This window comes from Cylas formicarius, unplaced genomic scaffold, assembly GCF_029955315.1.
Source record: "Cylas formicarius isolate icCylForm1 unplaced genomic scaffold, icCylForm1.1 PGA_scaffold_6__28_contigs__length_40554024, whole genome shotgun sequence".
Taxonomy (NCBI): Eukaryota; Metazoa; Arthropoda; class Insecta; order Coleoptera; family Brentidae; genus Cylas; species Cylas formicarius.
Window position 1 is genome coordinate 36,931,896 of NW_026844347.1, and position 23,302 is coordinate 36,955,197.

Below are 23,302 nucleotides of genomic sequence, written 5' to 3' on the forward strand. Positions count from 1 at the left end.
AAAAGAAGAATTAGGTAACTAGTCATGTTTGGTTAAGGAAGATAAACATTTTAATAAATTTAAATGGATTATTTTATTTATTTGTTATTTCTTTACTTGTTAAGTCGTGATTAAGCGACTGGTGATGGATTCGTCTGACTGGGAATTAATTAAAAAACTGGAATATTATCCCGAGGTATGTGTATATATAGCGCAAGGACAACTAAAAGAAATAAAACAGTCTTTACTCGCAGTTTCTCTACCAATGCGTAGGAGTATTAGTTGGAAAACGCAAATTTATCGACTCGGAGGGAGCCAGCGAATGGACTAGCGAAGATAAGATAAAAATTCAAAAAGTTGTTGCAAAACTATTCTGCAACAGTGCTTTAAGTAACAGTATAGTGGTCGCAGAAGATGTGCCGCCCACTTTAAAATCTTCATTGGAAAATTGCCTTTTGCTGTACAAAAAAGATATTTTAAAAACTTTATTTATTGAAAACGTCACCCAGAAAACCCCTTTGGTGACAAATTTTGACTGGAAATTGAAATGGGTGCTGGGCACATCCAAACTTGCTACCATAAAAGAGCCCATCCTGCAATTGGATTTCCACTGCGTTAGCAACTTAAAAACTGGCCCGATTCAGGAAACCATAAATTTTGAAGCGAATTTGGAACAAGTAGATCTTATAATAACTTGCCTTACTACTGCGAAGAGGCAACTAGAAGGTGATTTGTAAATATGTATTGTATAGAGCTATGCAGGGTGTTTCAAAACAAATTCGAAAAACTGGAAGGGGTGATTCCTTGTTTAATATGAAGGGCGGTTTGTTATATAAATATTTGGGGGATATCGCGCGATAAATATGGAAAAGCTTGTGGAAGTTTCTTCGTATTAGGACTCTTATCATTGAACAATTTGACTTGATTAGACAATAAATTTTTGATTAAATTTCATGTTGAAACTGAGCAATGTCAAATAAAACAATTTTTTTCATCTTGTTGTGGGTTGATTTAAATTTATTTTTTTATTTGGAAATGCAAGTATTTTGAAATTTCAAAAAATAAGGTTTCTAAATAAAAAAAAATGTCATAGTTTTTCCTTAAATTGTCCCCTCCACTCATCTATAAAAAAAATGTGTGTCCTAATAGTAGTACTATTTTTTCGTATGTAAAGTAAAAAATTATTTTTTTTTTAGCATTAAGTTATCTTTTGTGGTAACTATTATTTTAAACAAGGAATCGCCCCCTTAAGTTTTTCGCATTTGTTTTAAAATACCCTGTATATATTTTCGCAATAAAAGAATGAGTCAAGCGCGGTCATATATTAAATAAGTTACATTATTTAAATTTAAATCCTGGTGAACTGCCGTAAGAAAATCTTTGTAAACTCTTGGAGCTGTTGGCCTCCTGATTGCTCTCCAGGAAGTCATCCACTTCCATAGCTTCTCTATGATCGGCTTCTGTTGAAGGTGATTCTTCTAACTGATTGTCGTATTCTATGTACAAATCTCGAATATACCTACTTGACCTAAAAATTCAGCATTAGTTCCAAAATTTGCCTTACACCGCCATTAAATCACCTTTCTAGAATATATGGGTCAAAGGGATAAAAATCGCTTAAAACATTGTTGGAGATAACGGAAGAGCCTTTCTCGTCCTGATAAATTAGAGGCATCGTGTTTCGATTATTGTGGTCTATTATCGTGTAGCAATAGGCGAGCTGGTACTTTCTAGTCACCGCCGCGAAATTTTGCACCACCGCTTTCTGACAAACGCGTAGCGGATTCAATCGACTTGTCACGATTTTTGTCAAGTTTAGGCTTTCCAGGAACATAATGTCTAAAATGTATTGTATTAAGTACAATTGCTCATTTGAGGACAAGCTTCGGGGTCCCTTACTTTTCTTGGTTGTGATGAGGTCCTTATGCCTGAACGCGATGACGTAGAACAAAGCCTGACACACACTATAAAAGACCGAATGAACCCTGACGTCACAGTTAATGCTTTCCAAACCGTCCTGGTTAGTCACGTAAGTGTGGATCCAGTCACTTATTTCCCGCAGGCTACTTTTAATCATTCTAAAAATATATAACTTCTGTCGTCGTTCTATGGTTCTGTCAACCGCTCCATGGGTAACGAAATTTTAAAAAACTTACGTTAGAGTAACGAAATTTGCTCTCGCTATCATGCTAGCGATATAAGTGATAGCCGTTTGTCTTAGCACGCCTGCCACGTTAGGATTGCAGACTTTCTTCCATAAGTAACTGAAAAACGCTTCCGTTAACGTGCTCTTCAAACTGCATAGAACAAACATCACAAATTGCACATAATTCGTGTTATATGTAGGAAGTATTATCTAAAAAGGACAAGCCTGATAAGGAAAAGCTTTACTGGGGTCTTCCTAAGATTATTAGAACAAAACCATATTTCCATTGTAGAAAAGAAATCAAATAATTGTTTCTAGAACTAACACTACCTTAAATGGTAGGGTAATTTGTCAAGCAATTTACTGTTAATTGTGTTATATATTATAGTATATTACTTGTTCTTTCTGTATCTGTGGTATTACTCCTAGGATTAATGAATAAATAAATAAGAAGGACCTACCTTGTCGAAAGTATGTATCATGTCATTATAGAGACTTTTTGTTTTCTCCCAGTCAAGTTCGCCCTTCGAGTCGTGACATTCGATCTCAATGTATTTTAACATCATATCCATGCATACATCCAAAGCGGAACAAAGAGCGATCCGATTCACATTTGTAAAAGCCGTTCTACTGGACACAATCGATTTGGAATCGTCGTCCATCGCAAACAAATCCTCATCTTCGTAATTTTGTTGCAAAATATCTTTTGGAGCGTTAACGTCCATGGTCACCAACCTAAAGGCAAATATAAGCTCTCTGATGTGACTACAAGTATTTAACAGAATTACTTTGTGAATATCAAATTAAAAATATCTGGCCTAAATGAAGGCTGATACTTCAAGATCTGCAGCAAATTGTGGAGGTAATACTCTTGAGTATGGGTGGATTTATTATAGTAAGGATAGTACATGTTAATCGCTTTAAATAAAATCTCTTTACACCTGCAATAAGATTGCGCATTTCATAAATTTCAGTGATGATTCTGATAAAAATTACTTACATTGGAACTACGGACAATAAAACATTTAAAAGTAAATGAACATGCATACATTTGGCTTTTTCTTTCTTGGTCGGTTTTCCCTTAGTCCATTCCGGATCCTTTGGACCTGAATTAAATAGAAAGTCACTATAGTTCTTTTGTACAGAAAACGTTTAAAAACTTACTTGGTAAAAATAGACTAACTAATTTGTCAACAACATATTTGGTGTGGTAATTATGGGCGGACACCAAATTGACTATAAACGATTGATACTCATTAACTACTTCTAGGCTTTTTTCCACCCAGTTTATCGAAAGCAGAGCGTCAACGAACAGACGCAAGTCCCTAGTTAACAATGAAATGCATTGAGTAGCTTCCTGGAGCAAACTCAATATGTCACTATCAGTTAGAGACGAGTCTCTTATGGCGCACACTAAACTTTGATAGTTTCGCACTTCTTGCTGGTTTATGTACTCTTCCAGAATCTCTTTTACCCGTTTCGAGTGTGGTAATTCGAACCTCACTTTTGTGGGCGATTGCACAATTTCACTTAATCTCTGTTCTAAAGTAGTTGATTTCTTAAGAATCGAAGACCTGGTCGAACTTCTAGACGAGAGAGACATCTTTATATAGTCATTTTCTTGGAACTCAAATCGATAAGTATGTTTCGCAACTTTTCACCATATAAATACTATATGTTTCAGTGCAGCTCGCATGGGCTATAACTTATAATAAACGATTACATTGTTCCGGCTAAAAACTATTAACAATATTTCCCAATCCCCACAACGTGCTTCCAAAGGTTAACCACACTACACCAACTAAACTGTGTGGGGATAACCTTGTTTTATGTCTACAAGTTGATGCAGGTTGGTGAGGTTAAGTTTCATGCTACTGTTCAAGGCAAAGGTATAAAGGTTGGTCAGTTTTACCAATTTTTCTCTTCCCTCAAAGATTCCCTCATTTGTTTTATTAATGCAAAAACTACTAGGCTTCATTATCCTACTTGGAGTAGCATTATCATTGAAAATTTAGTGTTTTATGTGCGATACAGAAAGTACACAATTATTACCGCTAACGATTTGGATTTCCAGGTTAGACCTAGGTCACTTTAAAGCAAATAGGCCGCTTGCACATATAGTCAAGCTTTACAAGTACCCCATTTTTTTTTTAGATTCGTGAAATATTAACGTGCTAATAAAAGAATAGAATTCAAAATGGTCAAATTTCCGCTAAAACAGCGCGTTTACAGTTCAGCCGATGATGACGTCATACGGTAAATCGGTCAACTTTTGTTTTGATATACTTGACGGCATGAATTTAAATCCATTTCTTTTTCATCGCAAAGTAAACATTAATAACACAGGGATTATTACAGATAATATTTTATTTCTTTCAATACTTTGGAGCACAATTACACAAACGTAAATTTACGTAATTAAACAAATAATTATATATATAAATAAAAATAACTAGAGCTTATTGTTACTCATTTCAAATGAGCAAGGATTTGCTTCAACACTTCAACCTTTTCTCTTTCAATATCGATTTTTTCGCGCTCTATCGCCACAAACTCATTGTGACGTCGTAAACTTTCTTCCTTCCTCATTCCATTTTCATTTAACCGCATTTTGTAATACTCTTGGGCATAATTTCTTTCCAGTCTTTTTTGCGAATATTTGGTACTCTGTCCTCCTTTGTCCCAATCACTGTCCTCTTCGGAAGTCGTAAAGCTGATCGGACTATCACCATGATAATTTTTTGCTTGACTACTTATACTTCCGGAATTTATTGCTTCTTCTTTTGTCCCCAAAATTTCGTCCATGGCGTCAAAGTATCTGAAAGGCTGTCCCCCTCTACCCTTTGTTACTCGACCCGACATATTTTTCAATTTTCTGTGACCTCGACAGAGATTCAGCCATTTTCGTTGACACTGATCGGGGGACCTCAAATATGAATGGGACATCATCTCTTCCGATATATGTTGCCAAACTAATTTCTTCTTCTTGGCATGTTTTAGCTCCTCTTCATGTTCAGAGTATAAACTAATGAGCAGAAGCGTTTCATTTTTGGACCAGTTGTCGTCCGAATGTCTTGACTTCGCATCATGCCCTCCCTTAATTGGATCCACGCTATTTCTATCATCTTGAGTATTTACTCCGAGATCCTTGTCATTTGAGTCCACTTTTACTCTTTTCTTTGGAATTTCCTCATGACCTCAAAAATTATTTTTATTAATTATTTGTCGTAACAATAACAGTTTAAATATATTAAAAACAATATAATAAAATATAATATGTAGAGCAATTAATATTATATTTCTCTGTACTGTGTGTTCTTTTTTTCTGACTAATTGTACCTTTAAAGTAGGTACGACAAAAGACTAACACCAATACAAAAAAAAATAGAAAAAAAATACACTACATACATAAATATCAAATTAGAATTGTTAATAGAAAAATTGCTTATTGCTGAATTGCTTTTATTTTGTCCATGATCGATAGTATATTTATAAGGAACCTTTATTATAAACCACATTATAAGTCAAATCACATGCTAAGGAAAAGAGTATTACAAAAAACTTTTTGCACAAATTAAAAAAATATATATATGATACAAAACAGATAAAAAGACATATTAAGACATATAGATTCGGTTTTTGTAGGAACTTCTCTCTTTGATTTAATAAATTTTGTTTGAACAATGTTTTAATTAATAATTCATTCTAATACCTTTTATGAAGAATATAACTTTAAGAATGTTTTTGCACAGGTGTACTGTACACTACTTTTAGATACTTAAAGGGAGGATATTTCTGAATGCATAGAACCTAAATATTAATTTTCTTTAAGTTTAATATTTTAAGAAGTTTTTTTTTCAACGTTTTGATCGCAGTCACAATTTTAAAATATTCTTACGAAGCTTCAAGTCTTCAAAACATTATTGCTTTCAAAGTTTATATGTATAATGTACTCACCATTCACACTACTTACATCTCGCAAATCTGCTTCTTCCATCTGCCTCGACCCTAAAATTTTGTGCATGGTGTCAAAGTATCGGAACTTGCACTTTTCTCCGTTTGTGTTTCTAGAGTCTAACGCCCTTCTATATGCCCGACCCAGATTTAACCATTTCCTGTGACATCTATGGGCACTCTTAATAAACGAATAAGTCATCATTTTTTCCGAAATAACTTGCCAAACTAATTTCTTTTTTTTTTGCACGTTTTAGCTCTTCCTCATGTTCCAGATACAACCTAATTAGCAGTAGCGTTTCAATTTCAGACCAATACTCTTCCAAACCTCTTAAATCCCGACTTGCGCAAGCATTTTCATCTTGTACCAATTCCTCACAGTCTTCATCTTCAGAGAGGGAGATTACCTCTTGGTCACTGTCATACTTTTCACTCTTGTTGCCTGGACTTAGCACACTTTTTCGGTCCAATTTAAAGTCGCTTTTTGTTATTTTACCAGCAGATTCCATACTAAACCATAAAAAATCATACTACTTATTTTTTATTTATTTTTTACCTTTGCAAGGCTTAGCGACTTCAGAGGATGCTAAATTTCCGACTTTATCATCTCTTCCGTGGGGTAAATACACTTTGGAAAGTCAATTCCCCATTTGTTCTAATATTTTTATTTATCGAAGTTGTAGTTCAAATATCTCAAAACCAAAGGTTATATTTTTTTATCTATGGACACCCTGCGTTCGCATAGAACCAAGCCACATTTATCTAAAATTTCGAACATTCTTATTTTAGCACATTTCTTAAAAACTCTTTGCAGGTTGTAAAAAAAATGCAAACTGCTGTTAATATTACGACTTGTAACGCTGAAATGTTTTAATTCAATTCGAAGTATTTATGATTTCTAAATTATTTATCTGTGGTTTAAATTTGTTGTTTTTAATTGCGGGTTGGGGAGTGAGATTCTAAATAAATAAATGAATAAAGATGTGCGTTTTTATCTACATTACGAAATATGTTTAGTTAACGACGTTATTATGCTAATGGATTCGTTCAAAACAAGTTGAAATAAAGGCAGAAAATAGAACTGTTGTTTCACATTCAATTTGAGTGTGGTTATGTGCGCAAAATGTTTGCTGCAAAAATTTCTAAATCATTAAATTTTGCAAATCGGCATATAGGATTTAGAATTACTAGTAGCGAACTAGTTGGTTTTCATATACAAAATGCATATAATGTAATACAATTACCGCTTGGTAAAAAGTTGTGGTTCTAACATTTACAATTATTTTCAGGGCTCTTCACAAAATTTCTCAACCAAGTCCTCAACGCGTAGTAAAAAAGTTCGCAGTGACTTTCAAGAAGCCATCAGGGATATTCAAAATGGATCAAAATTGTTGGTAGGAGGTAATTTGAAGGGTTTTTCATATATTTTAAATAAGAGTAAGTAAAAAACTATATAAATTCTGTCTTAAAGGGTTTGGACTGTGCGGCATACCCGAAAATCTTATTGCCGCCTTGTTGAAACACGAGGCAAAGGATTTAACAGTGGTATCCAATAATGCCGGTGTTGACAAATTCGGTTTAGGATTGCTCTTAAAACAGAAAAAAATCAAGAGGATGATATCTTCCTATGTGGGAGAAAATGCCGAGTTTGAAAGACAATTTTTGTCTGGAGAATTGGAAGTGGAACTAACTCCACAAGTCTGCATCCTCCCACACCAGCTTGGGAAATAAAAACCCGAGTTTAATTTTAGGGTACACTGGCTGAAAGAATCAGAGCTGGCGGCTCGGGAATACCGGCGTTTTACACTCCCACGGCGTACGGGACGTTGATACATGAAGGAGGGGCTCCTATAAAATATGACGCCAATGGAAAAGTAGAATTATCGAGTAAGCAGAGGGAGGGGCAATTGTTTAACGGAAAGCCTTATATTATGGAGGAAGCAATCACGGGCGACTTCGCTCTCATCAAAGCATGGAAAGCCGATCCCTTGGGCAATTTAATTTTCAAGTAATTTTAATTTGAGGTTATGTAGCTGGTTTTGATTCACCTTTCAACTAGCAAATCCGCGAGGAATTTTAATCCGACAATGGCCAAGGCCGCAAAAATTACGATCGTGGAAGTGGAAGAGATTGTCGAGCTTGGTGCGATACGTCCCGACGAAGTGCATTTGCCTGGCATCTACGTCGACAGAATCGTTAAAGGCGAGAAGTACGAGAAAAGAATCGAGGTGATTTGGAGATTTGATGCAAACTGCTTGATTTAATTAGTTTTCACTTTAAGAGGTTAACCGTGCAAAAGTTATCAGACAGCAAAGACTCGGTAGTGAAAAAAAATCCCGCTGCTGAGAAGAGGGAGAGAATCATAAGGCGGGCTGCTTTGGAGTTTAAAGATGGCATGTATGGTATCCTTTTTTTTTCACATTTGGGGGGTTAACGTAGAATACATTTTTCCTTAACTGGTCGCGGCAGCGAATTTGGGTATCGGAATGCCGATGCTTGCGTCCAACTACATCCCCGACGATATGGAGGTGTATTTGCAGTCCGAGAATGGCATTCTGGGTCTGGGACCGTTTCCGCACCCGGACCACGTCGATCCGGATTTAATAAACGCGGGAAAAGAGACGGTGACGATCGTACCGGGGGCTTCCTTCTTCAGCAGTGATGACAGCTTCGCTATGATCCGAGGGTGAGTGCTTGAGCCCTTGTAATATTTCAGATAAATTAAATTTGATTTCGCAGTCTCCCTGCAATCAAATTTCATAAAAAGTTGAAATTTTTTCCCTAATTTATACATTTTTATTTTAATTAAACTAATCTTTCATTAAACTTTGGGGTCGGTGCCGAAGGCCATTCGCCCATTTTCAAATACGAAATATTCTACAGGTTAGGCACTTTACAGGTAATTTCCACTAAGATGGCTATAACTATTCATTCAATAGACTTTGGGTAATTTTTTCTTTAAACTATATCACCTAATCAGAATGTTGCTTTGTGACAAATGATTACGTAAAGAATTACCCTAATTAGAAATGTTAGCAACTTGCCCTTTTTTTATTTTAAATTTCTGATTTCTTTTAATTAATTCTTTTTTTTTGTAGCGGTCATATTGATTTAACAATTTTGGGTGCAATGGAGGTGTCCCAGTATGGCGACTTGGCGAATTGGATGATACCTGTGAGTAATCAAGTAGTTCAAATGTCCAAGGGACATTTGTTGATTGTTGAGTTATTAGGGCAAACTGGTAAAAGGTATGGGCGGAGCTATGGACTTGGTGGCGGCTCCGGGTACTAAAGTGGTCGTGTGTATGGAGCACACGGCCAAAGATGGGGGGCACAAAATTCTAGAAAACTGCAGTTTGCCGCTAACTGGCAAGCAGTGCGTTGACATGATCATCACAGAAAAGGGAGTGTTTGACATTGACCATGAGAATGGTTTGACTTTAGTAGAATTGGCGGAAGGTGTGGCGATCGAGGACGTTTTAATGTCGACCGGTTGTAATTTTCGAGTGGCTGAAGACTTGAAACCCATGAGCCAAATTGACGTGGACTGAAATTTTGTTTTTATCGTCACTTATTTAACCAATTAATATTTTAAGATTGACATTTTAACTAGTTTATTCTGTTTTTTTACATTTAAGGGTAAAAAGCAACTTTATTACATTGTTTGTTAATATATTGCATTTTATATTTTTAGTGGTTTTTATTATACACATTAAATAACACATTAGTCCAAACCTTCCTTCTTTTCCTTAATCGCTTCCTAAAACGTGCGAAATTAAGAGTTTTTACTTCTCATTGATTCATTAGAATATCAGGATTTACCTTAAACCTTTCTTCGAAAAGAGACAATTCCGAAATTAGATCGGTTATTGCGTGCATCAGCGCATCCTGGGGTGAATAATCGGACGTTGTCTGAATTCTCAATACAAACTTATGTTCAAGAGGATGGGGCACTTTGTAACCAGCAAACAGTACATTCGGATCTTTCAATAACTGGCTGCAAATAATTCGTTATAGGTTGGCTGATCCAATCGGCAGCCTAAACAATATACAAACTTCCTTATCATATTGCCCAACGTGTGATCCTCCTTGTTGATAGTGAAAATTGCGGCATTCGGCACTTTCGTGTCCTGTTCTCTTATAATTCTGCAAAAAGGCCAGGATCAGTGGTATTAACATTTTAAGGCAACGTATTTCTCACTTTTTCTCTCCCTCGTATAGTAAAAACGATTCGAAAGTCGGTGGCGCGTTCATTTTTAAAAAACGTAAACAAATCAAAATTCAAATACTAACATTAATTTGAGGTTATGTTGTCAACACAGACTAGTGCATAATGTGAAGTATTTTATACGTCTGTGGTGTAAGGCCCATTAACATTGAACAGTCACTAATATTATTAATTGTTGTAATTACTAGAATGTGAACAAGCAAAAGTAAATAAATTTTAGAAATGCTAAATAAAATGATCGATAAACGATATAGTTTAATTAAATTTTCCTAACAAAGGTTGGCCAACCTGCGAACTATTCAATCAACCGACCAAGGACCCAGACGAAACGCGTTTCATTTTTTCCATGGTAGTGGATTAGTAAATTGCCGAATATTTCGCTCGTTTTCCGAGATGGCTGAATATTTGGCTTCTATTTTCGGTACAGAAAAGGACAAGTAAATATTTCCAAAGCCAAAATTATTATCGTTATTCATTGGTACATTATTTTAGGGTAAACTGTTCGTTTTATTTCAAAATCGGGGCGTGCAGACACGGCGATCGGTGTTCCAGGATTCACAACAAGCCGACCTTTTCCCAAACATGTTTGCTGCAGAATTTGTACGTAAACCCGCAGAATTCGGCCAAATCCGCGGATGGAAGTCATTGTAAGTATCTTTTCGTGGAACGTAACGCTTTTTAATTTGTTCAATGCTCTTTAAGTGGTTGCCAATGTTTCTGATGAAGAAATGCAAGAGCATTATGATAATTTTTTCGAAGACGTCTTTGTCGAATGCGAGGATAAATACGGAGAAATTGAGGAAATGAATGTTTGTGACAATCTGGGGGACCATTTGGTCGGAAATGTTTATATCAAGGTAATAATTTGTGTTGGTTATTTGGTGATGGTTGATTGATGCGTCGTATTATAGTTTCGACGGGAAGAAGATGCCGAAAGAGCAGTAAATGATTTAAATAATCGTTGGTTTGGTGGCAGACCAGTGTATGCTGAATTGAGTCCCGTGACGGATTTTAGGGAGGCCTGCTGTCGCCAATATGAAATGGGCGAGTGCACCCGGTCGGGTTTCTGTAATTTCATGCACTTGAAGCCAATTTCACGGGAGTTGCGCAGGTAAAATGTGAAATTATGAAGTTATTGCGTATTATTTTACATAACTTGTGCTTTGAATTGCAGGTATCTGTATTCTCGTCGAAAAGGAGGTAGAGGTCCCAGAGGAAGATCAAGGTCGAGGTCTCCGAAAAGGGGACGTTCTCGCTCTAGGGAGAGACGCGCAGCAAGTAGATCACCAAAACACCGGTCGGGTCGAAGTGGGCGGTACTAATTGTATTTCAATTAAATGTTTTTTTTTTAGTATCTGTCTTACATTTGTATTTCATTTTAAGAAACAGCAGGTGTGTTTACCGATCCATTCATAATCTATTTTGGTATGTATTCTAATTTGTTTAAACTCCATCTTTTCTTGTAAATCTTGGCTGATTTGTTACGATAACTGAATAAACGATTTTTAGTAACAAAAATGAGGTTTAACTTCTTTTCAATCCCATTTACCTTATACGTAAAAAGAAAAAACAAAAATTAGATTTGTGGTTCAAGTTGCAGAAAATGTTTATCTTTGGTCTGTGGTTGTCTCTTAATATAAGCACAAAGCATTTTAAATAAAAAAAAAAACGTTGCAAATAGGGTATACAGTAGCCTCTCGATCCACACAAACATATAAGGAAACACTTATTCCCTAAACCTTTCAGGACTTTTTGTGACGTCAACTTGATTATAACTTTTTTTTCGTTGTGGTGATGCAATGTGAATTGTTACATGTATTACAAGGAGTTTTGCTTTTTGTCAATCCATCGAGGATTTAAAACGGCGACCTGTGTTCTCACAGAGAAGTTTGTTCCTGTTACAGAAAATTTTTATCTCTGGTCTGTGATGATCATGCACTCTTGATTTAAAAAGCAGTCTGTAACCAACAAGCGCCGAAAGAGTTTTAGTTAAAGAGAGAACATTTTAAATGAAAAAAAATCTTACAAATTGGGTATCCACTAGACTTCTATTCAATAAACAAAATATTGGGTGCGAACCTATTTCGAATAACTTTCAGGTCTTTGGTGACAGGGACTTGTTTTTTGTCATTGTGGTAAGGCAATGTAGGATTGTTACGTCATCGCGTTTCAAGTTTAAATTAAATTGAAAAAACCGACTACGACAGTAAAAGGTAATGCTAATGGGGCAAAATAAAACGAAATTTACGAAAATACATTTTTATTGGCTTATATGCATATAGTAATCAAAAATGTAGATCCGTGGAACACTTAATATAACTATAAAGAAACAAAACAGGAATGTATAACAAATTCAACTATTACAATATCGAAATAATACTTCAAAAAATTAATAGGCGACCAAAGCGTAAGCAAAGGTCGTTCCAAGGTCAGAAATTGTCATTGCATTGGTTAAAAGTGATGTTCAAGAATTTATCGTCAGCTCATTATATATTGGGTATGTCTGTAGAAAACGTAATGTTGAAGTATGAAAAATATGTCAAACGCTACGGAAAAGAGACCGAGTCCAAATTTCGTGGGATCGCCAAATATTGATACCCAGTCATCTGAAAAAAAAAAACAATTTTTAAAATATCTACTCTTCAACGCGATAGCAAGGCATATTATACACCACATACAGTGACTTACCGTAATTATAAGAATTCAATATCATCTGTAACATGCTTAGAATTCCTCCTGTGAAATCAAGCAATATGTTGCCGATGCTCCATCCCACTGTGCTTTTTCGTTTATAGTTCATGTAAGCCTGCAACAAATATTAATTCGTTAGTTCCCTCAAAAAGTTGTTCGTATTTGTCATCTGTGATAACGGCCACGGACCATGGATAATCGTGACGCTATTCAATTTTTGACAACTGCGGATTGTCAGAAAATGTTATCGTCCAGTCACGATGCATCTTGGAACTTTTGTCATTTCTTTTGTATTATTGATTCTTTATCGTGTAATATTTTATTTTGTTGCTAATATAAATCTGATTAAAAACGAATGTGTAATGCGACGAGTTGTGAATTCCATCGAACTCCCTTACAATATATCAAAAACCAAGCTTCTTAAACACAATTGGTTGTTAGTGACCATTTTGATGATTCCTACTTGATTTAATACAAGCAATATAAAAAACTTCAACAATCTGGATTAAGAGATAAATGTAGGAGAAACTATGGTAAATAATGGAAAGAGGACCCAGCATTTGCTAACTAAAGTTTCGACAAATTTCATAAAATCAGTAAATTAAAAAGGGCTCTAAAATAACACAAAACTTATTGAAAATTTTTAAGAAAATACACCCTGCTATTAAATTGGAATCTGCAAGGTCCTTTTGCAATAAAAGTTTACTAATAAATATGTACTTAATTGGTAGGTATGCAAATAATAAATAGCAATAAGCAAGATACTTTTTTATTTTCCTTATATTTTTTCATTTTTTTGTAAATGAAATATTCGTATAGGATGTGTGTTTTTGTTAGGCAAAATTTGTAACTATTGCGAACTGGAATTTGCATTTATTTTGCGATTTTGTCGAGCTTATGGCTTCCTCACTGATTAAATGGACTGTATATTGTTCACACTTATTTATTTCACTATTCAATCACAAAAGAAACAGAGCACAAAAATAACACGTTCTTCGACTCGAGATCAATCGGCAGAGCTCGGTGAAACACAAAAATATATGTGGAACGTGTGACCTAACAACTTGGCATTAAATCCATTTAGTAACTTAGGAAAATAACTGCCCAACAAGGTGACAATATCTCAAACACTGGTATTTTTTTTGTTATGTTTATGTATGGTTATTTCCTCCACAAAGAGTCTAATGAATACCATATTTTTGCTCTATAGCCTTTTGTATTATTTTACTTTAAAATAATTTGTATGATAAAATACGGACACAAATAGGTCTCGAAATCTCCCATTTTTAAGCGAGAGATTATTATTATACCTTCTTTGGATATTATAACAACGGACGGTAGAACTAAATATGCATTTACAGGGTATTTCAAAAACAAAATTTCAATTCCTCCCACTCATAAAAAACATATAACAAAAGTTTATATAAAAAACTACCCTTTATTTTAAACAACAGCCCTTAAGTTTTTCGCATTTTTCTGAAACGCCATGTATAAATTTAATTGAAAAAACTTTCAAATATACAAACGCGAACAACAAAAGGACATCGTGGACACAGAAAAGGGAGCGTTTGATATGAGCTTTGAAAACCGTCTTCGAGTGACGTCATCTCCTAGTACTGACCGGGACTGAGGTGACAGAAAGCGTAATTGTGTTTATGAAACGTGAACAAAAATAACAAAACCAAACAAAACTTAATGAAAAACAAGACGTATATAATTGTATAACGAAATCAAACGTCATTTGCCGCTCACCTGAGGAATGTACTTGATCAACGTGATCGTCAGTTTGACGTAGGAGCAATAATATAAAAAGTCCAGCCAGTGGATGACCGCTGTCGCGGACAACACGATACTTATCAATATAAACAACCCGAAGAAGCCCAGAATCGCCCTTGCGGTGGTCGATACCCTTTGGCCTTCCCTTTCGTAGATGAAACACTGGAAAATTGTGATGAGGCTGGCGGCGGTCGCGTGTACCGCGAAAAAAATGTCGTTCACTTGTACCGGATTCAGACCTCTCGGATATCGGTTCGAGTATTCTTCCTGAAACATTAAAATGCGCTCCGTTGGCAACCTTCAAAACATGTGGTCCGTGACATGAAGCACGGACCGTACTAGACGTTTACCACAGACCCATTATATTTTTTTTGTGGAGTTTTAGTGATCCGCCGCGTCGGAGCGTTTCATCGAACGTCCCCCGTATAAGAACGACTACCGTTAAACGTGTTAATGGTCTGTGGTTTTTTCCTATCCATAAGTAACGCATTTCTCGTTTAGCACCTTCGTTGCAAAATATGTTTATATATACCGAGTGTCCCAGGAAGTGGAACGAAGTATGAAGGAAACGATTTCCTAAAATTTGGATAAAATGTCCCAACGCTCAAAAAAAGACGAATTTTGGGAAAAAGTCCTCTTAATAAAAAGAAAATTAATGATAAATAAAAATAAAATTTTCTTATGTCTTTTTTTCTTTGTACAATACCCATGGAACGCAAGCAATTATCCAGTCCGTTTAAATATTCTTGCCCGTTTTCAAGTAATTTACCATTATCACTTAGTTTTTCATTAATAGATAGGTTTAGTTGATTAACTAAAACTGATGAATTATTGAGGACTAACCAACTTATTGTTTAATTTAATTATTATAATTATTATTTAGTTTAAATAAGAAATTTTTCATTGCTCAAGAGAATCAAGAATGAGTATATGAAAACGTAGTAATGTCAGCTACTGGGTAATGTTTAGGAATCAAGGGTATTGTACAAAAAGTAAGATTTTAATAACCTATTTAGTGGAACTTTTTTCCAAAATCCAACTTATTTTTGTTAAGTTTTGTATTTATATGTTGAAGACATTTAAATGTTATTTTCCCTGGGTTATTGGGATCTTATTTGACCATATAATGACTTACATATTTTCAGAATTTTTGTACTTTGCGATTGTGTCAGAAAGCGCCACCTGGTGGCAAGTAAGCAACTGCAATCGGGTCACTCGTGGTTTATTAAAGATGTTAAGCCTTTTTGAACACATGGACATCTCTTTAAGAAAATTTCCGAACACCTCCTACTACTTTCCTTCTAGAGATAGAGCAAACATTTTTAAAATTCAAGGTAACAATCGCTTCCCCTGGTGACGATTTTCGAAAATAATTCCCGGGATTTGCGTAACAAATTTTTGTTTTCATGCCTTTACCGGGACACTCGGTATATACCTGCGCATTATCCCACTTTAGTGGGTCGATGATCCTTGGAGATTTCCAACGGATTCGAAAATCGACGATTTCGCCATCTACGCGGGTTTCGTTTACATCAAACTTGCGTACCTAACACGCGTATTGTCTTAAAACATTATGATATTTATGATCTGTGCTGCTTGGCCGCAAAAAAAGAAAGCCCGGTTAATCGCGTGGATAAAATTAATCCGAAAGTAAATGATTAGCCGTGTTACATTTTTTTTTCCCGCCATTACGAAAAATTACCACTTTTGACACGCGCCGATAATGGGTTATCCGTAGAAAAATAATTACCGCAATATTTTCCACGACATTAAAAGACAGGAAATAAACGACAAACATACGTAAGAAGTGTCGATTAAATAGAATAGAATCTGCTATTTTACCACAGATCAAAGAATCAACGAGATTTATTTACTGGCAAGTGACGTCATTGCGCGTTCAGATAATCAAGGCCGATTTCGCCCAAAAAACAATCTTTGTTATTTTTATAGTCATATTCATGTAAATCACTTGCATGTGGGTTTGAGTTGGCATATACAGGGTGAGTTTTATTATGTTTACCTAAATTTAATTTTAGTAGAAAATGATAAGTACAAAAGTTTTAAGATATTGTATTTTGAATATGATATTTTTCCTCACATTTGTCAGTTTTCACATAGGAAAAAACTTATCATATCATTATCAAATGGACAATGTTAATATTTTGAAAAATAAAGTTATTTAAATTTTTTGACGTTGGATTTAGTTACCATAGCAATTTATTTAGTTTTCACAAAAGATTTTTAAAAAATTATCAATTTTTATTATTTAAAACTGGGTTTCTTATGGATCGCCTATAAATATAATTAAAAGTCTTATTTTCTAGCAGCTTGAAGTTCATTTTTCAAAATATCTTCGAAATCATTTTGAAGAAAGGGAAGATAACGGAGGCCCCTTGCACTACTGTCGAAAATAAATGGTTCAAGAATTGTTGAGCCAGCAGTACCACACCAAACATTAAACCCAAACCTGTGGTCTTCTTTTTCGTTAAAACCATTACCTCGGCTTTCTTCTTCTATTTTTTGATTGTTTGGCTTGGTAAAACCACCATAAATTCCCAAATCGTCATACAACCGTTTAAAAGTTGCCAATGATGGCGGACGACGGTCAAAGTTTGCATTTTTATTATACCTAATTTGGCACTTTATAATGTGTAGTTAATCATAACTGAAAAACTCTAATATAGCCAAATAATTTTATTTCGAAATAATTAAGTTGGCACAATAATCATCACTGCTTACGTATGTTTGTCATGTACTAGTTGAGAACATTCCCGTAAAAAAGTCACTCTGTATATTAGACTCGCCATTTAAATGACTAAAAGTTGCACGTTTTTCGATAAACGTTTCGAGGTATGGTTTATATAAGTCGCTCCTATTGGCCGGACAACAAACGAATGTCGCTCACCTTGATTTCCGGTATGTAGTATAGTCCCAAGTTGAAAATAGAATACAACGTGAATCCGACGATATTGAGCACCAGAAAATCGAAGTTGAGTCCGACCACGCTAAAATCAAACGCAAAACGGCGTTTCAGACGCACCAATTTATTTTTCGTTGCCAAATTTAGAAAAAAAAAGTGCGATATATCATTTCGAGAAAAGCTTTTTCCCATAGAGTCGCAAATGCTGGAGCATAAACAACCCTACGTCATCGATTTGGCATCGTGCCCGCTGATAGTCTTGTTTTGTAGTCGTAAAAAAATGGCGACGTTATTTTTGACGGAACTGCACACCATTACAATGTAAAATTACAGCGATAACAATAAATTCCAGCCGTAGTGCAGATAATGTAAATGTCTAATTACTATTGTGCGGCATGTCTACGAAATAGGAGTAAAAACGATACCAATGGGCGTGTATAACTGCTAGATATATAGTTTTATACAGGTTGATTCACGATAGACGTTTTAAGAGATGGGACCCGTTCTGAAAATTTGGTCATTTAGTTTGATATTTAAATCGGACACCCTGTATATTATTGGGTTTAACGTCCCACCACCTTTAGCTTTTGAGAAATCAATTATTATTGCTTATCCCATCGGGTTAGGGACAAACTAATGAGGTTATTGAGGAAAATGACCGTTAAATTTTATCCAGAGCTCTTGCATTTTTCAAATAAACTTCTACCGGCTAGTTGATGAATCGAACTTGCTGTCGTTTTCTTAATCATCAATTTTTCAGAGATTAACTGAAAATGGTTTGAAGCGGAGCTAAAGGAAGGGCATGCGCATCGTGTAGGGTGATTCCCACCAGAATTGTTGGCACCACTGGGTCTCCAACTAATTCTTTAGCTTCTATATTAAAACCATTTTCAAGGAAAACGTTCTTAATTGCTTTCATTTCAACAACTTAAAGCCATTACATGGGGTCCCAACGGTTAGTTTCGACTTAAAGATACTGTTTACTATTCTTAACACTCTCAACATTATTTCGGATAAATTAACAATATTAGCATTAGCTATGGTTGGTCTATTATCATCAGTCCTCGCAAATACATCTATGGAAGCTTACGAAAAGAAAGAACTCGATACTGTTCATCTAAAATCAAAATTATGGAAATGATACTTTTTTGGTCAAAGTTAAAGATTTAAAATCTATGGGCCCTTACTTATGTTGTACCGTTTAATTATTCTTATTTACAGTTAACAGAAAACCACCAGACACAGACCAATAAAACTATCTCAACTTATTAGGTCTCTTTCAAAAATCTCGGAAGCTACATCAAGTTTCTGTGAATTTTGTTCCGAAGAAATACACTAAGGCTAGTGGAATAAAAAAATAACACTTTACCTGGACAATCGCGAACATATTAATCATATTTATTTACTGCAGCCATATGTCATATCACAGTTAAAACCAATTAGTATCTTACTATATCCAAATAAGTTTATCCCGGATACACAGTCCGGTTTTTGCAAATCTTTTGGAACTGCCGCTGCACTTACAAAAATAACTGATGACTTGCTAAGATTAACGGGGATCTAATTTCTCTATCAGCTTAATGATAATAAGTAAGCGGGTATATCATGTGGACCACAAAAACGGGTAAACTATGTCAGAAATCACCTAAACTGAATGAATGAGGTTGCCTAATGCCAAAAATTTGGGGCTATGGATGGATAGGATTCTGTCAATATTCCTAAAGGATTGCTTATGTTACAATGTGCGTAAGACTCCAGAAAATTCAGAATTCAGGGTTTGTTACTATATTAGAAAATATGAGAAAATCAGTCACGTTATAGACAGTCAGAAACGTCGTCTTTGAGATATCTATTCAACCTTACTGACCATATATAACCGTAGTCTTATTTGTCTAAAAAGCTTGTATTTTTTATGGAGTTAAATATTGATACAGGAAAAAAGAGTTGTTACTTTTACCTAGACCTTTTTCAGATACAGCACCTAAATTGATCAACAAATTTCCAGTAGATATTTTAAATGATTCATCCGTACGTAATTACAAAAAAAGGGATAAAAATGTTTATTTATGATAAAGAGAACGATTTTTTATTGCAATGATATGGCTTGTACGACTGCCAATGTATCTTGATCGTTCAGAGAGTCTGTTTTTTTTTGCTAAGTTTAAAAGCGCCCTTTGGGTGATACTTCGCCTATTGGTCTATTTTTATAAATTTGTCCGAAATACACTTCACCACCACCTCACTCCATATATCAAAAGTTCTTAAGAAATATAATGTTCAATCCAGAGTGACTAAAAATCTCTCAATAGTTTCGATCCATCATTTCTTATTTACCTTTCACCAATATGGGAATTAGTCATTCGATGCAATTTTCATGTCCCTTCTTTTAGCCCCGCCTCCTCCAGCAGTATAAAAGCAGGTACAGAGTCGAATATAAATCAGTTTCAGTTAAGTTCAAAACAAGTAACTCCGTAAGGGTTGTAAAAAAAAGAAAGAAATTTGGCAACGTCGCATTCACTGGGAACATATTATTATATTTTGGAATTTTTGTAAAATCGCTTAAGTACCTTTTTCTGCTCCAATTGATGTAAATCTGCGGGTAAAAGGACACGGACCATGCGACGAAGTACAGCCAACCGATGGCGGTCGAAACTGTGTCCAAGACATCGACAAGATACACGGTCACCCTCAAATACACATCGCCGACGCTAAAAACCACAATGGCGGACAGTTACAATCAAAGAACCAAGAAGTCAATCGTAAATAATAACTGCAACTCAAATGCAATGAAAACCACTATTGATTAGTTTAGGTTAGTTCGAAGCGCAGTACAGGAGGTACTGTTTGGTCTTTTATGAATTATTGAATTATGAAAATAATTTTCCGTTTACTTAAATAATTTTTAAATCTACAAATAGACAGCTTGTTTCTTCTAAAAAAGAAACATATACCTGATATAATTTTATTGGAAATCTAGTGTATCATTATAAACATAACCTAAAAGGCGCTGCCACGCATGTCACGTGGTAACACTTCAAAGAACTACCATAATGAGATTACAAAGTCACAAAGTCTACAAAGTCCTTGTATTTTTAAAGTTTTGTGTTTTAGAGGGAAACATCGTTTTTCTATCATGCTCCTGCGAGCCACTATCGAACTTTCGTAAAATCGATGTAATTTTATTGTGCATCCGCTCTGTATAAAGTGTTTTTCACGTCACGCCGAACTTCAAATATTTCGCGAATCCTGTATAATAGATGAAACCTGAAACTCTCTCTCGACACAATTTACAATACTGTTCAAATAAAATTATCCCATCTTTAGGAGTTTTTCATTTATCGCCAATAATTTACCCACGAAACAGAATTTTCTCCTGGTATATGAATTTTTCCCATAGAGCAAATGGTTTTGGAAAAAACACTTGTTTTCTGAAACCATGCAGTACGTCGTAATAGAAATGACGTAACCGCGTTTAGATTGAGGGCGTGAAATAGTTATTTTCATTTGGATTTTTTCAATAGTGTTTGTAATAGACGAAAACCGTAGATACAAAAATTGTAGCTGTTGAGCATTGTACAATACCATTTAAACCAATTGGCCATTGGTTCCCTTAGTGGACTAAACTCTATATTTGTGCCAATTTTGTACCGTTGCCGAGATATAGGTTTCATTGCTAAGCGCGTAAACTTCCGAAAAATTCGATTTCATCGATTTTTAGAAAGTAACGAGATCGCCTGGTATATTCGTCACTTACTTCGTCGAATTGTTCGTCGAGTTCGCGTAAATCTGGGTTCTTCCTGCCGACTTGGCGATCACGGTGATGTTGGTGACCTCGGCTGTCAAGACGACATCGCTGGGCACTACCTCCGCTATATCGCCATGTTGGACGACAAAATGGAGTCTGTCTTCTGTGCCGGTGCCATTTCTAAATGAAAATTTAGTTCATTTTGAAATAATGTGCGACAAAATTAATCAGGTGCTGCTAAAACAAAACTGACCTAGCTAAAACAAAGTGCGGTTTGACCAGACGTCCATTAGGGCGCGGCTTAACGACGAAGGCGAACGGTTGAACCAACAGAGGGCGTAGCTCCCAGTAGGAGACGCCCATGAAGGTGTGGAGTGGATAAAAATATAGATATTGAATACTATATATGGGCTAAGAACGGTAAAAGTTGATGGTCCTCAAGAGGAAATAATGGTTCGGTAGAGTTTTGATAGAGAAGGGAATGACTTACTAAGCTACACTTTGCGCCATTTTCTTATTAAACATCGATTTCCTTAGGTTTCAATGGTTGGTTTGAAAAAAGAGGTGACTGGTTCAAAATGACATATTGAATAGATCATATCAACATTTTATTTCATTGCATGGTTGTATGGGGTAAACCAAATAAAGTCAAAGGGAGGTACACTACCGATAAGACATGGAAGTTAAAAAGGCCGATTTAATAAAATCCATTTAATAAAATGCACTTTTCTCCATTTTTGTGTTTCATAGATAAATCATTAGTTTCGCCGAATGTGTATGATATAGAACTAATTTCAATATTAAGAAATAATCCATTTTGGTAAGCTATTTTTTATCATAAATTTAAATTCAAGAGGCAGTCACTCAGGATATTTTTATCCAAATGGTTAATATCTTTTAAAAGAAAACTAAAAAAAATATTTTTTTTTTAAATTTTTTTATTTATCGCCGCTAGAGGGCGTGTTGAGCGTCTCTAAAGAACATCAAAATTACTACTTGCAGTTGATAACAATAGGAGTGATGATGAATTTGATGTTTTTTACTGATCCTTTCTGGTGAAAATTAAAACAAAAAGCAGCAACACTATTCAGAAAAAAGAAACCACTTGCTCGCATGTTAATGTCATTTGGAGAGTCTAATAGGGGTTATATTTGTCGGCAAAAAGTTTAAACAATATTTGTCTTGCAATTGCAATTAAATGCAATAATATCCCTGTAATTGCAACAAAATATGACCAAATAAGAGTCTAAACTAAAATCAGTGAAAGAAATCTTTTTCAGGATAACTACTATTTTAAAATGCTAATATTAGTTGCTTTAGCAAAGTGAATATAATTTTACGGTTAAAACGCCAACTTTGTATTTAAAATGTCATTAATAATTAAAACTCATCCCCATACGATTGATTATTTTAAATATATTTAATATAATTAAACATATTCAATCATATTCAATGAGTATTGATTAGTACTGACATTTTAAATATAATTTTTGTATTTTAATTACAATTCTGCAAAAAAACTAAAAAAAAAGAGTAATATCTGAGAAAACAAACGTTTTTTATAGTGCTTGTATCGCCGCAATCTAAAACAATCTGCTCAGGCCGACGTCGAAGGCTTGAAAGGAGCCCTTTTCAACAACTCCAAATACGACGAAAATCGCCAAGCTGGAGTTATTTATTTTCGAAAAGAGATGGATCAAAAACCATTTCATCAAAAAGAACCCAACTTTACAACCGTGTTAGTTATCTGTGGTATAAATTTTAAAATTTAAAAATTCGATCACACAATTTTCAGCAGCAGTCTCTTTAAGTATAAGTTTTTTCACCCTAAGTTTTTTTTACCTTAATTGGCAATGCTAATGCC

General features: G+C 35.0%; 7 protein-coding genes across 9 annotated transcripts in view; 3 read left to right on the plus strand and 4 right to left on the minus strand.

Annotated features, from left to right (window-relative positions):
- Positions 1 to 4: 4 nt before the first annotated feature.
- LOC132703632 (uncharacterized) lies at positions 5 to 1,311 on the plus strand. The gene is made up of 2 exons (XM_060673007.1): positions 5 to 175; positions 234 to 1,311. The coding sequence occupies exons 1-2, from the start codon at positions 125 to 127 to the stop codon at positions 714 to 716; spliced, it is 534 nt and encodes a 177-aa protein (XP_060528990.1). The 5' UTR covers positions 5 to 124; the 3' UTR covers positions 717 to 1,311.
- On the minus strand, positions 1,307 to 3,997 carry LOC132703631 (RNA polymerase I-specific transcription initiation factor RRN3). Of its 2 annotated transcripts, XM_060673006.1 has the most exons (8): positions 3,290 to 3,995; positions 3,126 to 3,231; positions 2,914 to 3,066; positions 2,587 to 2,860; positions 2,136 to 2,335; positions 1,879 to 2,057; positions 1,560 to 1,818; positions 1,307 to 1,507 (listed from the first exon to the last, which is right to left on the minus strand). In XM_060673006.1, the coding sequence occupies exons 1-8, from the start codon at positions 3,726 to 3,728 to the stop codon at positions 1,318 to 1,320; spliced, it is 1,800 nt and encodes a 599-aa protein (XP_060528989.1). In that variant the 5' UTR covers positions 3,729 to 3,995; the 3' UTR covers positions 1,307 to 1,317. The 2 variants fall into 2 exon arrangements, with proteins under 2 accessions (XP_060528989.1, XP_060528988.1); XM_060673005.1 differs by having other exon boundaries at positions 1,560 to 2,057; positions 3,290 to 3,997.
- Positions 3,998 to 4,500: 503 nt separating this feature from the next.
- Positions 4,501 to 6,779, minus strand: LOC132703619 (uncharacterized). Its single transcript, XM_060672982.1, has 2 exons — positions 6,083 to 6,779; positions 4,501 to 5,322 (listed from the first exon to the last, which is right to left on the minus strand). Exons 1-2 carry the CDS (start codon positions 6,282 to 6,284, stop codon positions 4,595 to 4,597), a joined length of 930 nt encoding a protein of 309 aa, XP_060528965.1. The 5' UTR covers positions 6,285 to 6,779; the 3' UTR covers positions 4,501 to 4,594.
- A 255-nt stretch (positions 6,780 to 7,034) lies between these two features.
- LOC132703618 (succinyl-CoA:3-ketoacid coenzyme A transferase 1, mitochondrial) lies at positions 7,035 to 9,633 on the plus strand. The gene is made up of 9 exons (XM_060672980.1): positions 7,035 to 7,310; positions 7,369 to 7,480; positions 7,551 to 7,777; positions 7,831 to 8,087; positions 8,139 to 8,307; positions 8,361 to 8,481; positions 8,549 to 8,765; positions 9,178 to 9,253; positions 9,312 to 9,633. The coding sequence occupies exons 1-9, from the start codon at positions 7,203 to 7,205 to the stop codon at positions 9,627 to 9,629; spliced, it is 1,605 nt and encodes a 534-aa protein (XP_060528963.1). The 5' UTR covers positions 7,035 to 7,202; the 3' UTR covers positions 9,630 to 9,633.
- A 48-nt stretch (positions 9,634 to 9,681) lies between these two features.
- Positions 9,682 to 10,520, minus strand: LOC132703620 (DNA-directed RNA polymerase II subunit RPB11). The gene is made up of 4 exons (XM_060672983.1): positions 10,280 to 10,520; positions 10,135 to 10,224; positions 9,901 to 10,075; positions 9,682 to 9,838 (listed from the first exon to the last, which is right to left on the minus strand). Exons 1-4 carry the CDS (start codon positions 10,330 to 10,332, stop codon positions 9,803 to 9,805), a joined length of 354 nt encoding a protein of 117 aa, XP_060528966.1. The 5' UTR covers positions 10,333 to 10,520; the 3' UTR covers positions 9,682 to 9,802.
- Positions 10,521 to 10,630: 110 nt separating this feature from the next.
- LOC132703448 (splicing factor U2af 38 kDa subunit) lies at positions 10,631 to 11,808 on the plus strand. The gene is made up of 5 exons (XM_060672705.1): positions 10,631 to 10,743; positions 10,799 to 10,953; positions 11,009 to 11,163; positions 11,218 to 11,417; positions 11,481 to 11,808. The coding sequence occupies exons 1-5, from the start codon at positions 10,700 to 10,702 to the stop codon at positions 11,626 to 11,628; spliced, it is 702 nt and encodes a 233-aa protein (XP_060528688.1). The 5' UTR covers positions 10,631 to 10,699; the 3' UTR covers positions 11,629 to 11,808.
- A 751-nt stretch (positions 11,809 to 12,559) lies between these two features.
- Positions 12,560 to 23,302, minus strand: part of LOC132703014 (cystinosin homolog) — a 29,966-nt gene continuing 19,223 nt past the window's right edge. For both annotated transcript variants that reach the window (XM_060672017.1, XM_060672018.1), the window contains 6 exons: positions 21,448 to 21,618; positions 20,261 to 20,401; positions 17,679 to 17,778; positions 14,750 to 15,040; positions 12,995 to 13,112; positions 12,560 to 12,912 (listed from right to left, as the gene is read on the minus strand). In XM_060672017.1, coding sequence (XP_060528000.1) covers positions 12,785 to 12,912; positions 12,995 to 13,112; positions 14,750 to 15,040; positions 17,679 to 17,778; positions 20,261 to 20,401; positions 21,448 to 21,618 — 949 coding nt within the window. In that variant the 3' untranslated portion in view covers positions 12,560 to 12,784. The remainder of the gene's footprint in view (positions 12,913 to 12,994; positions 13,113 to 14,749; positions 15,041 to 17,678; positions 17,779 to 20,260; positions 20,402 to 21,447; positions 21,619 to 23,302) is intronic.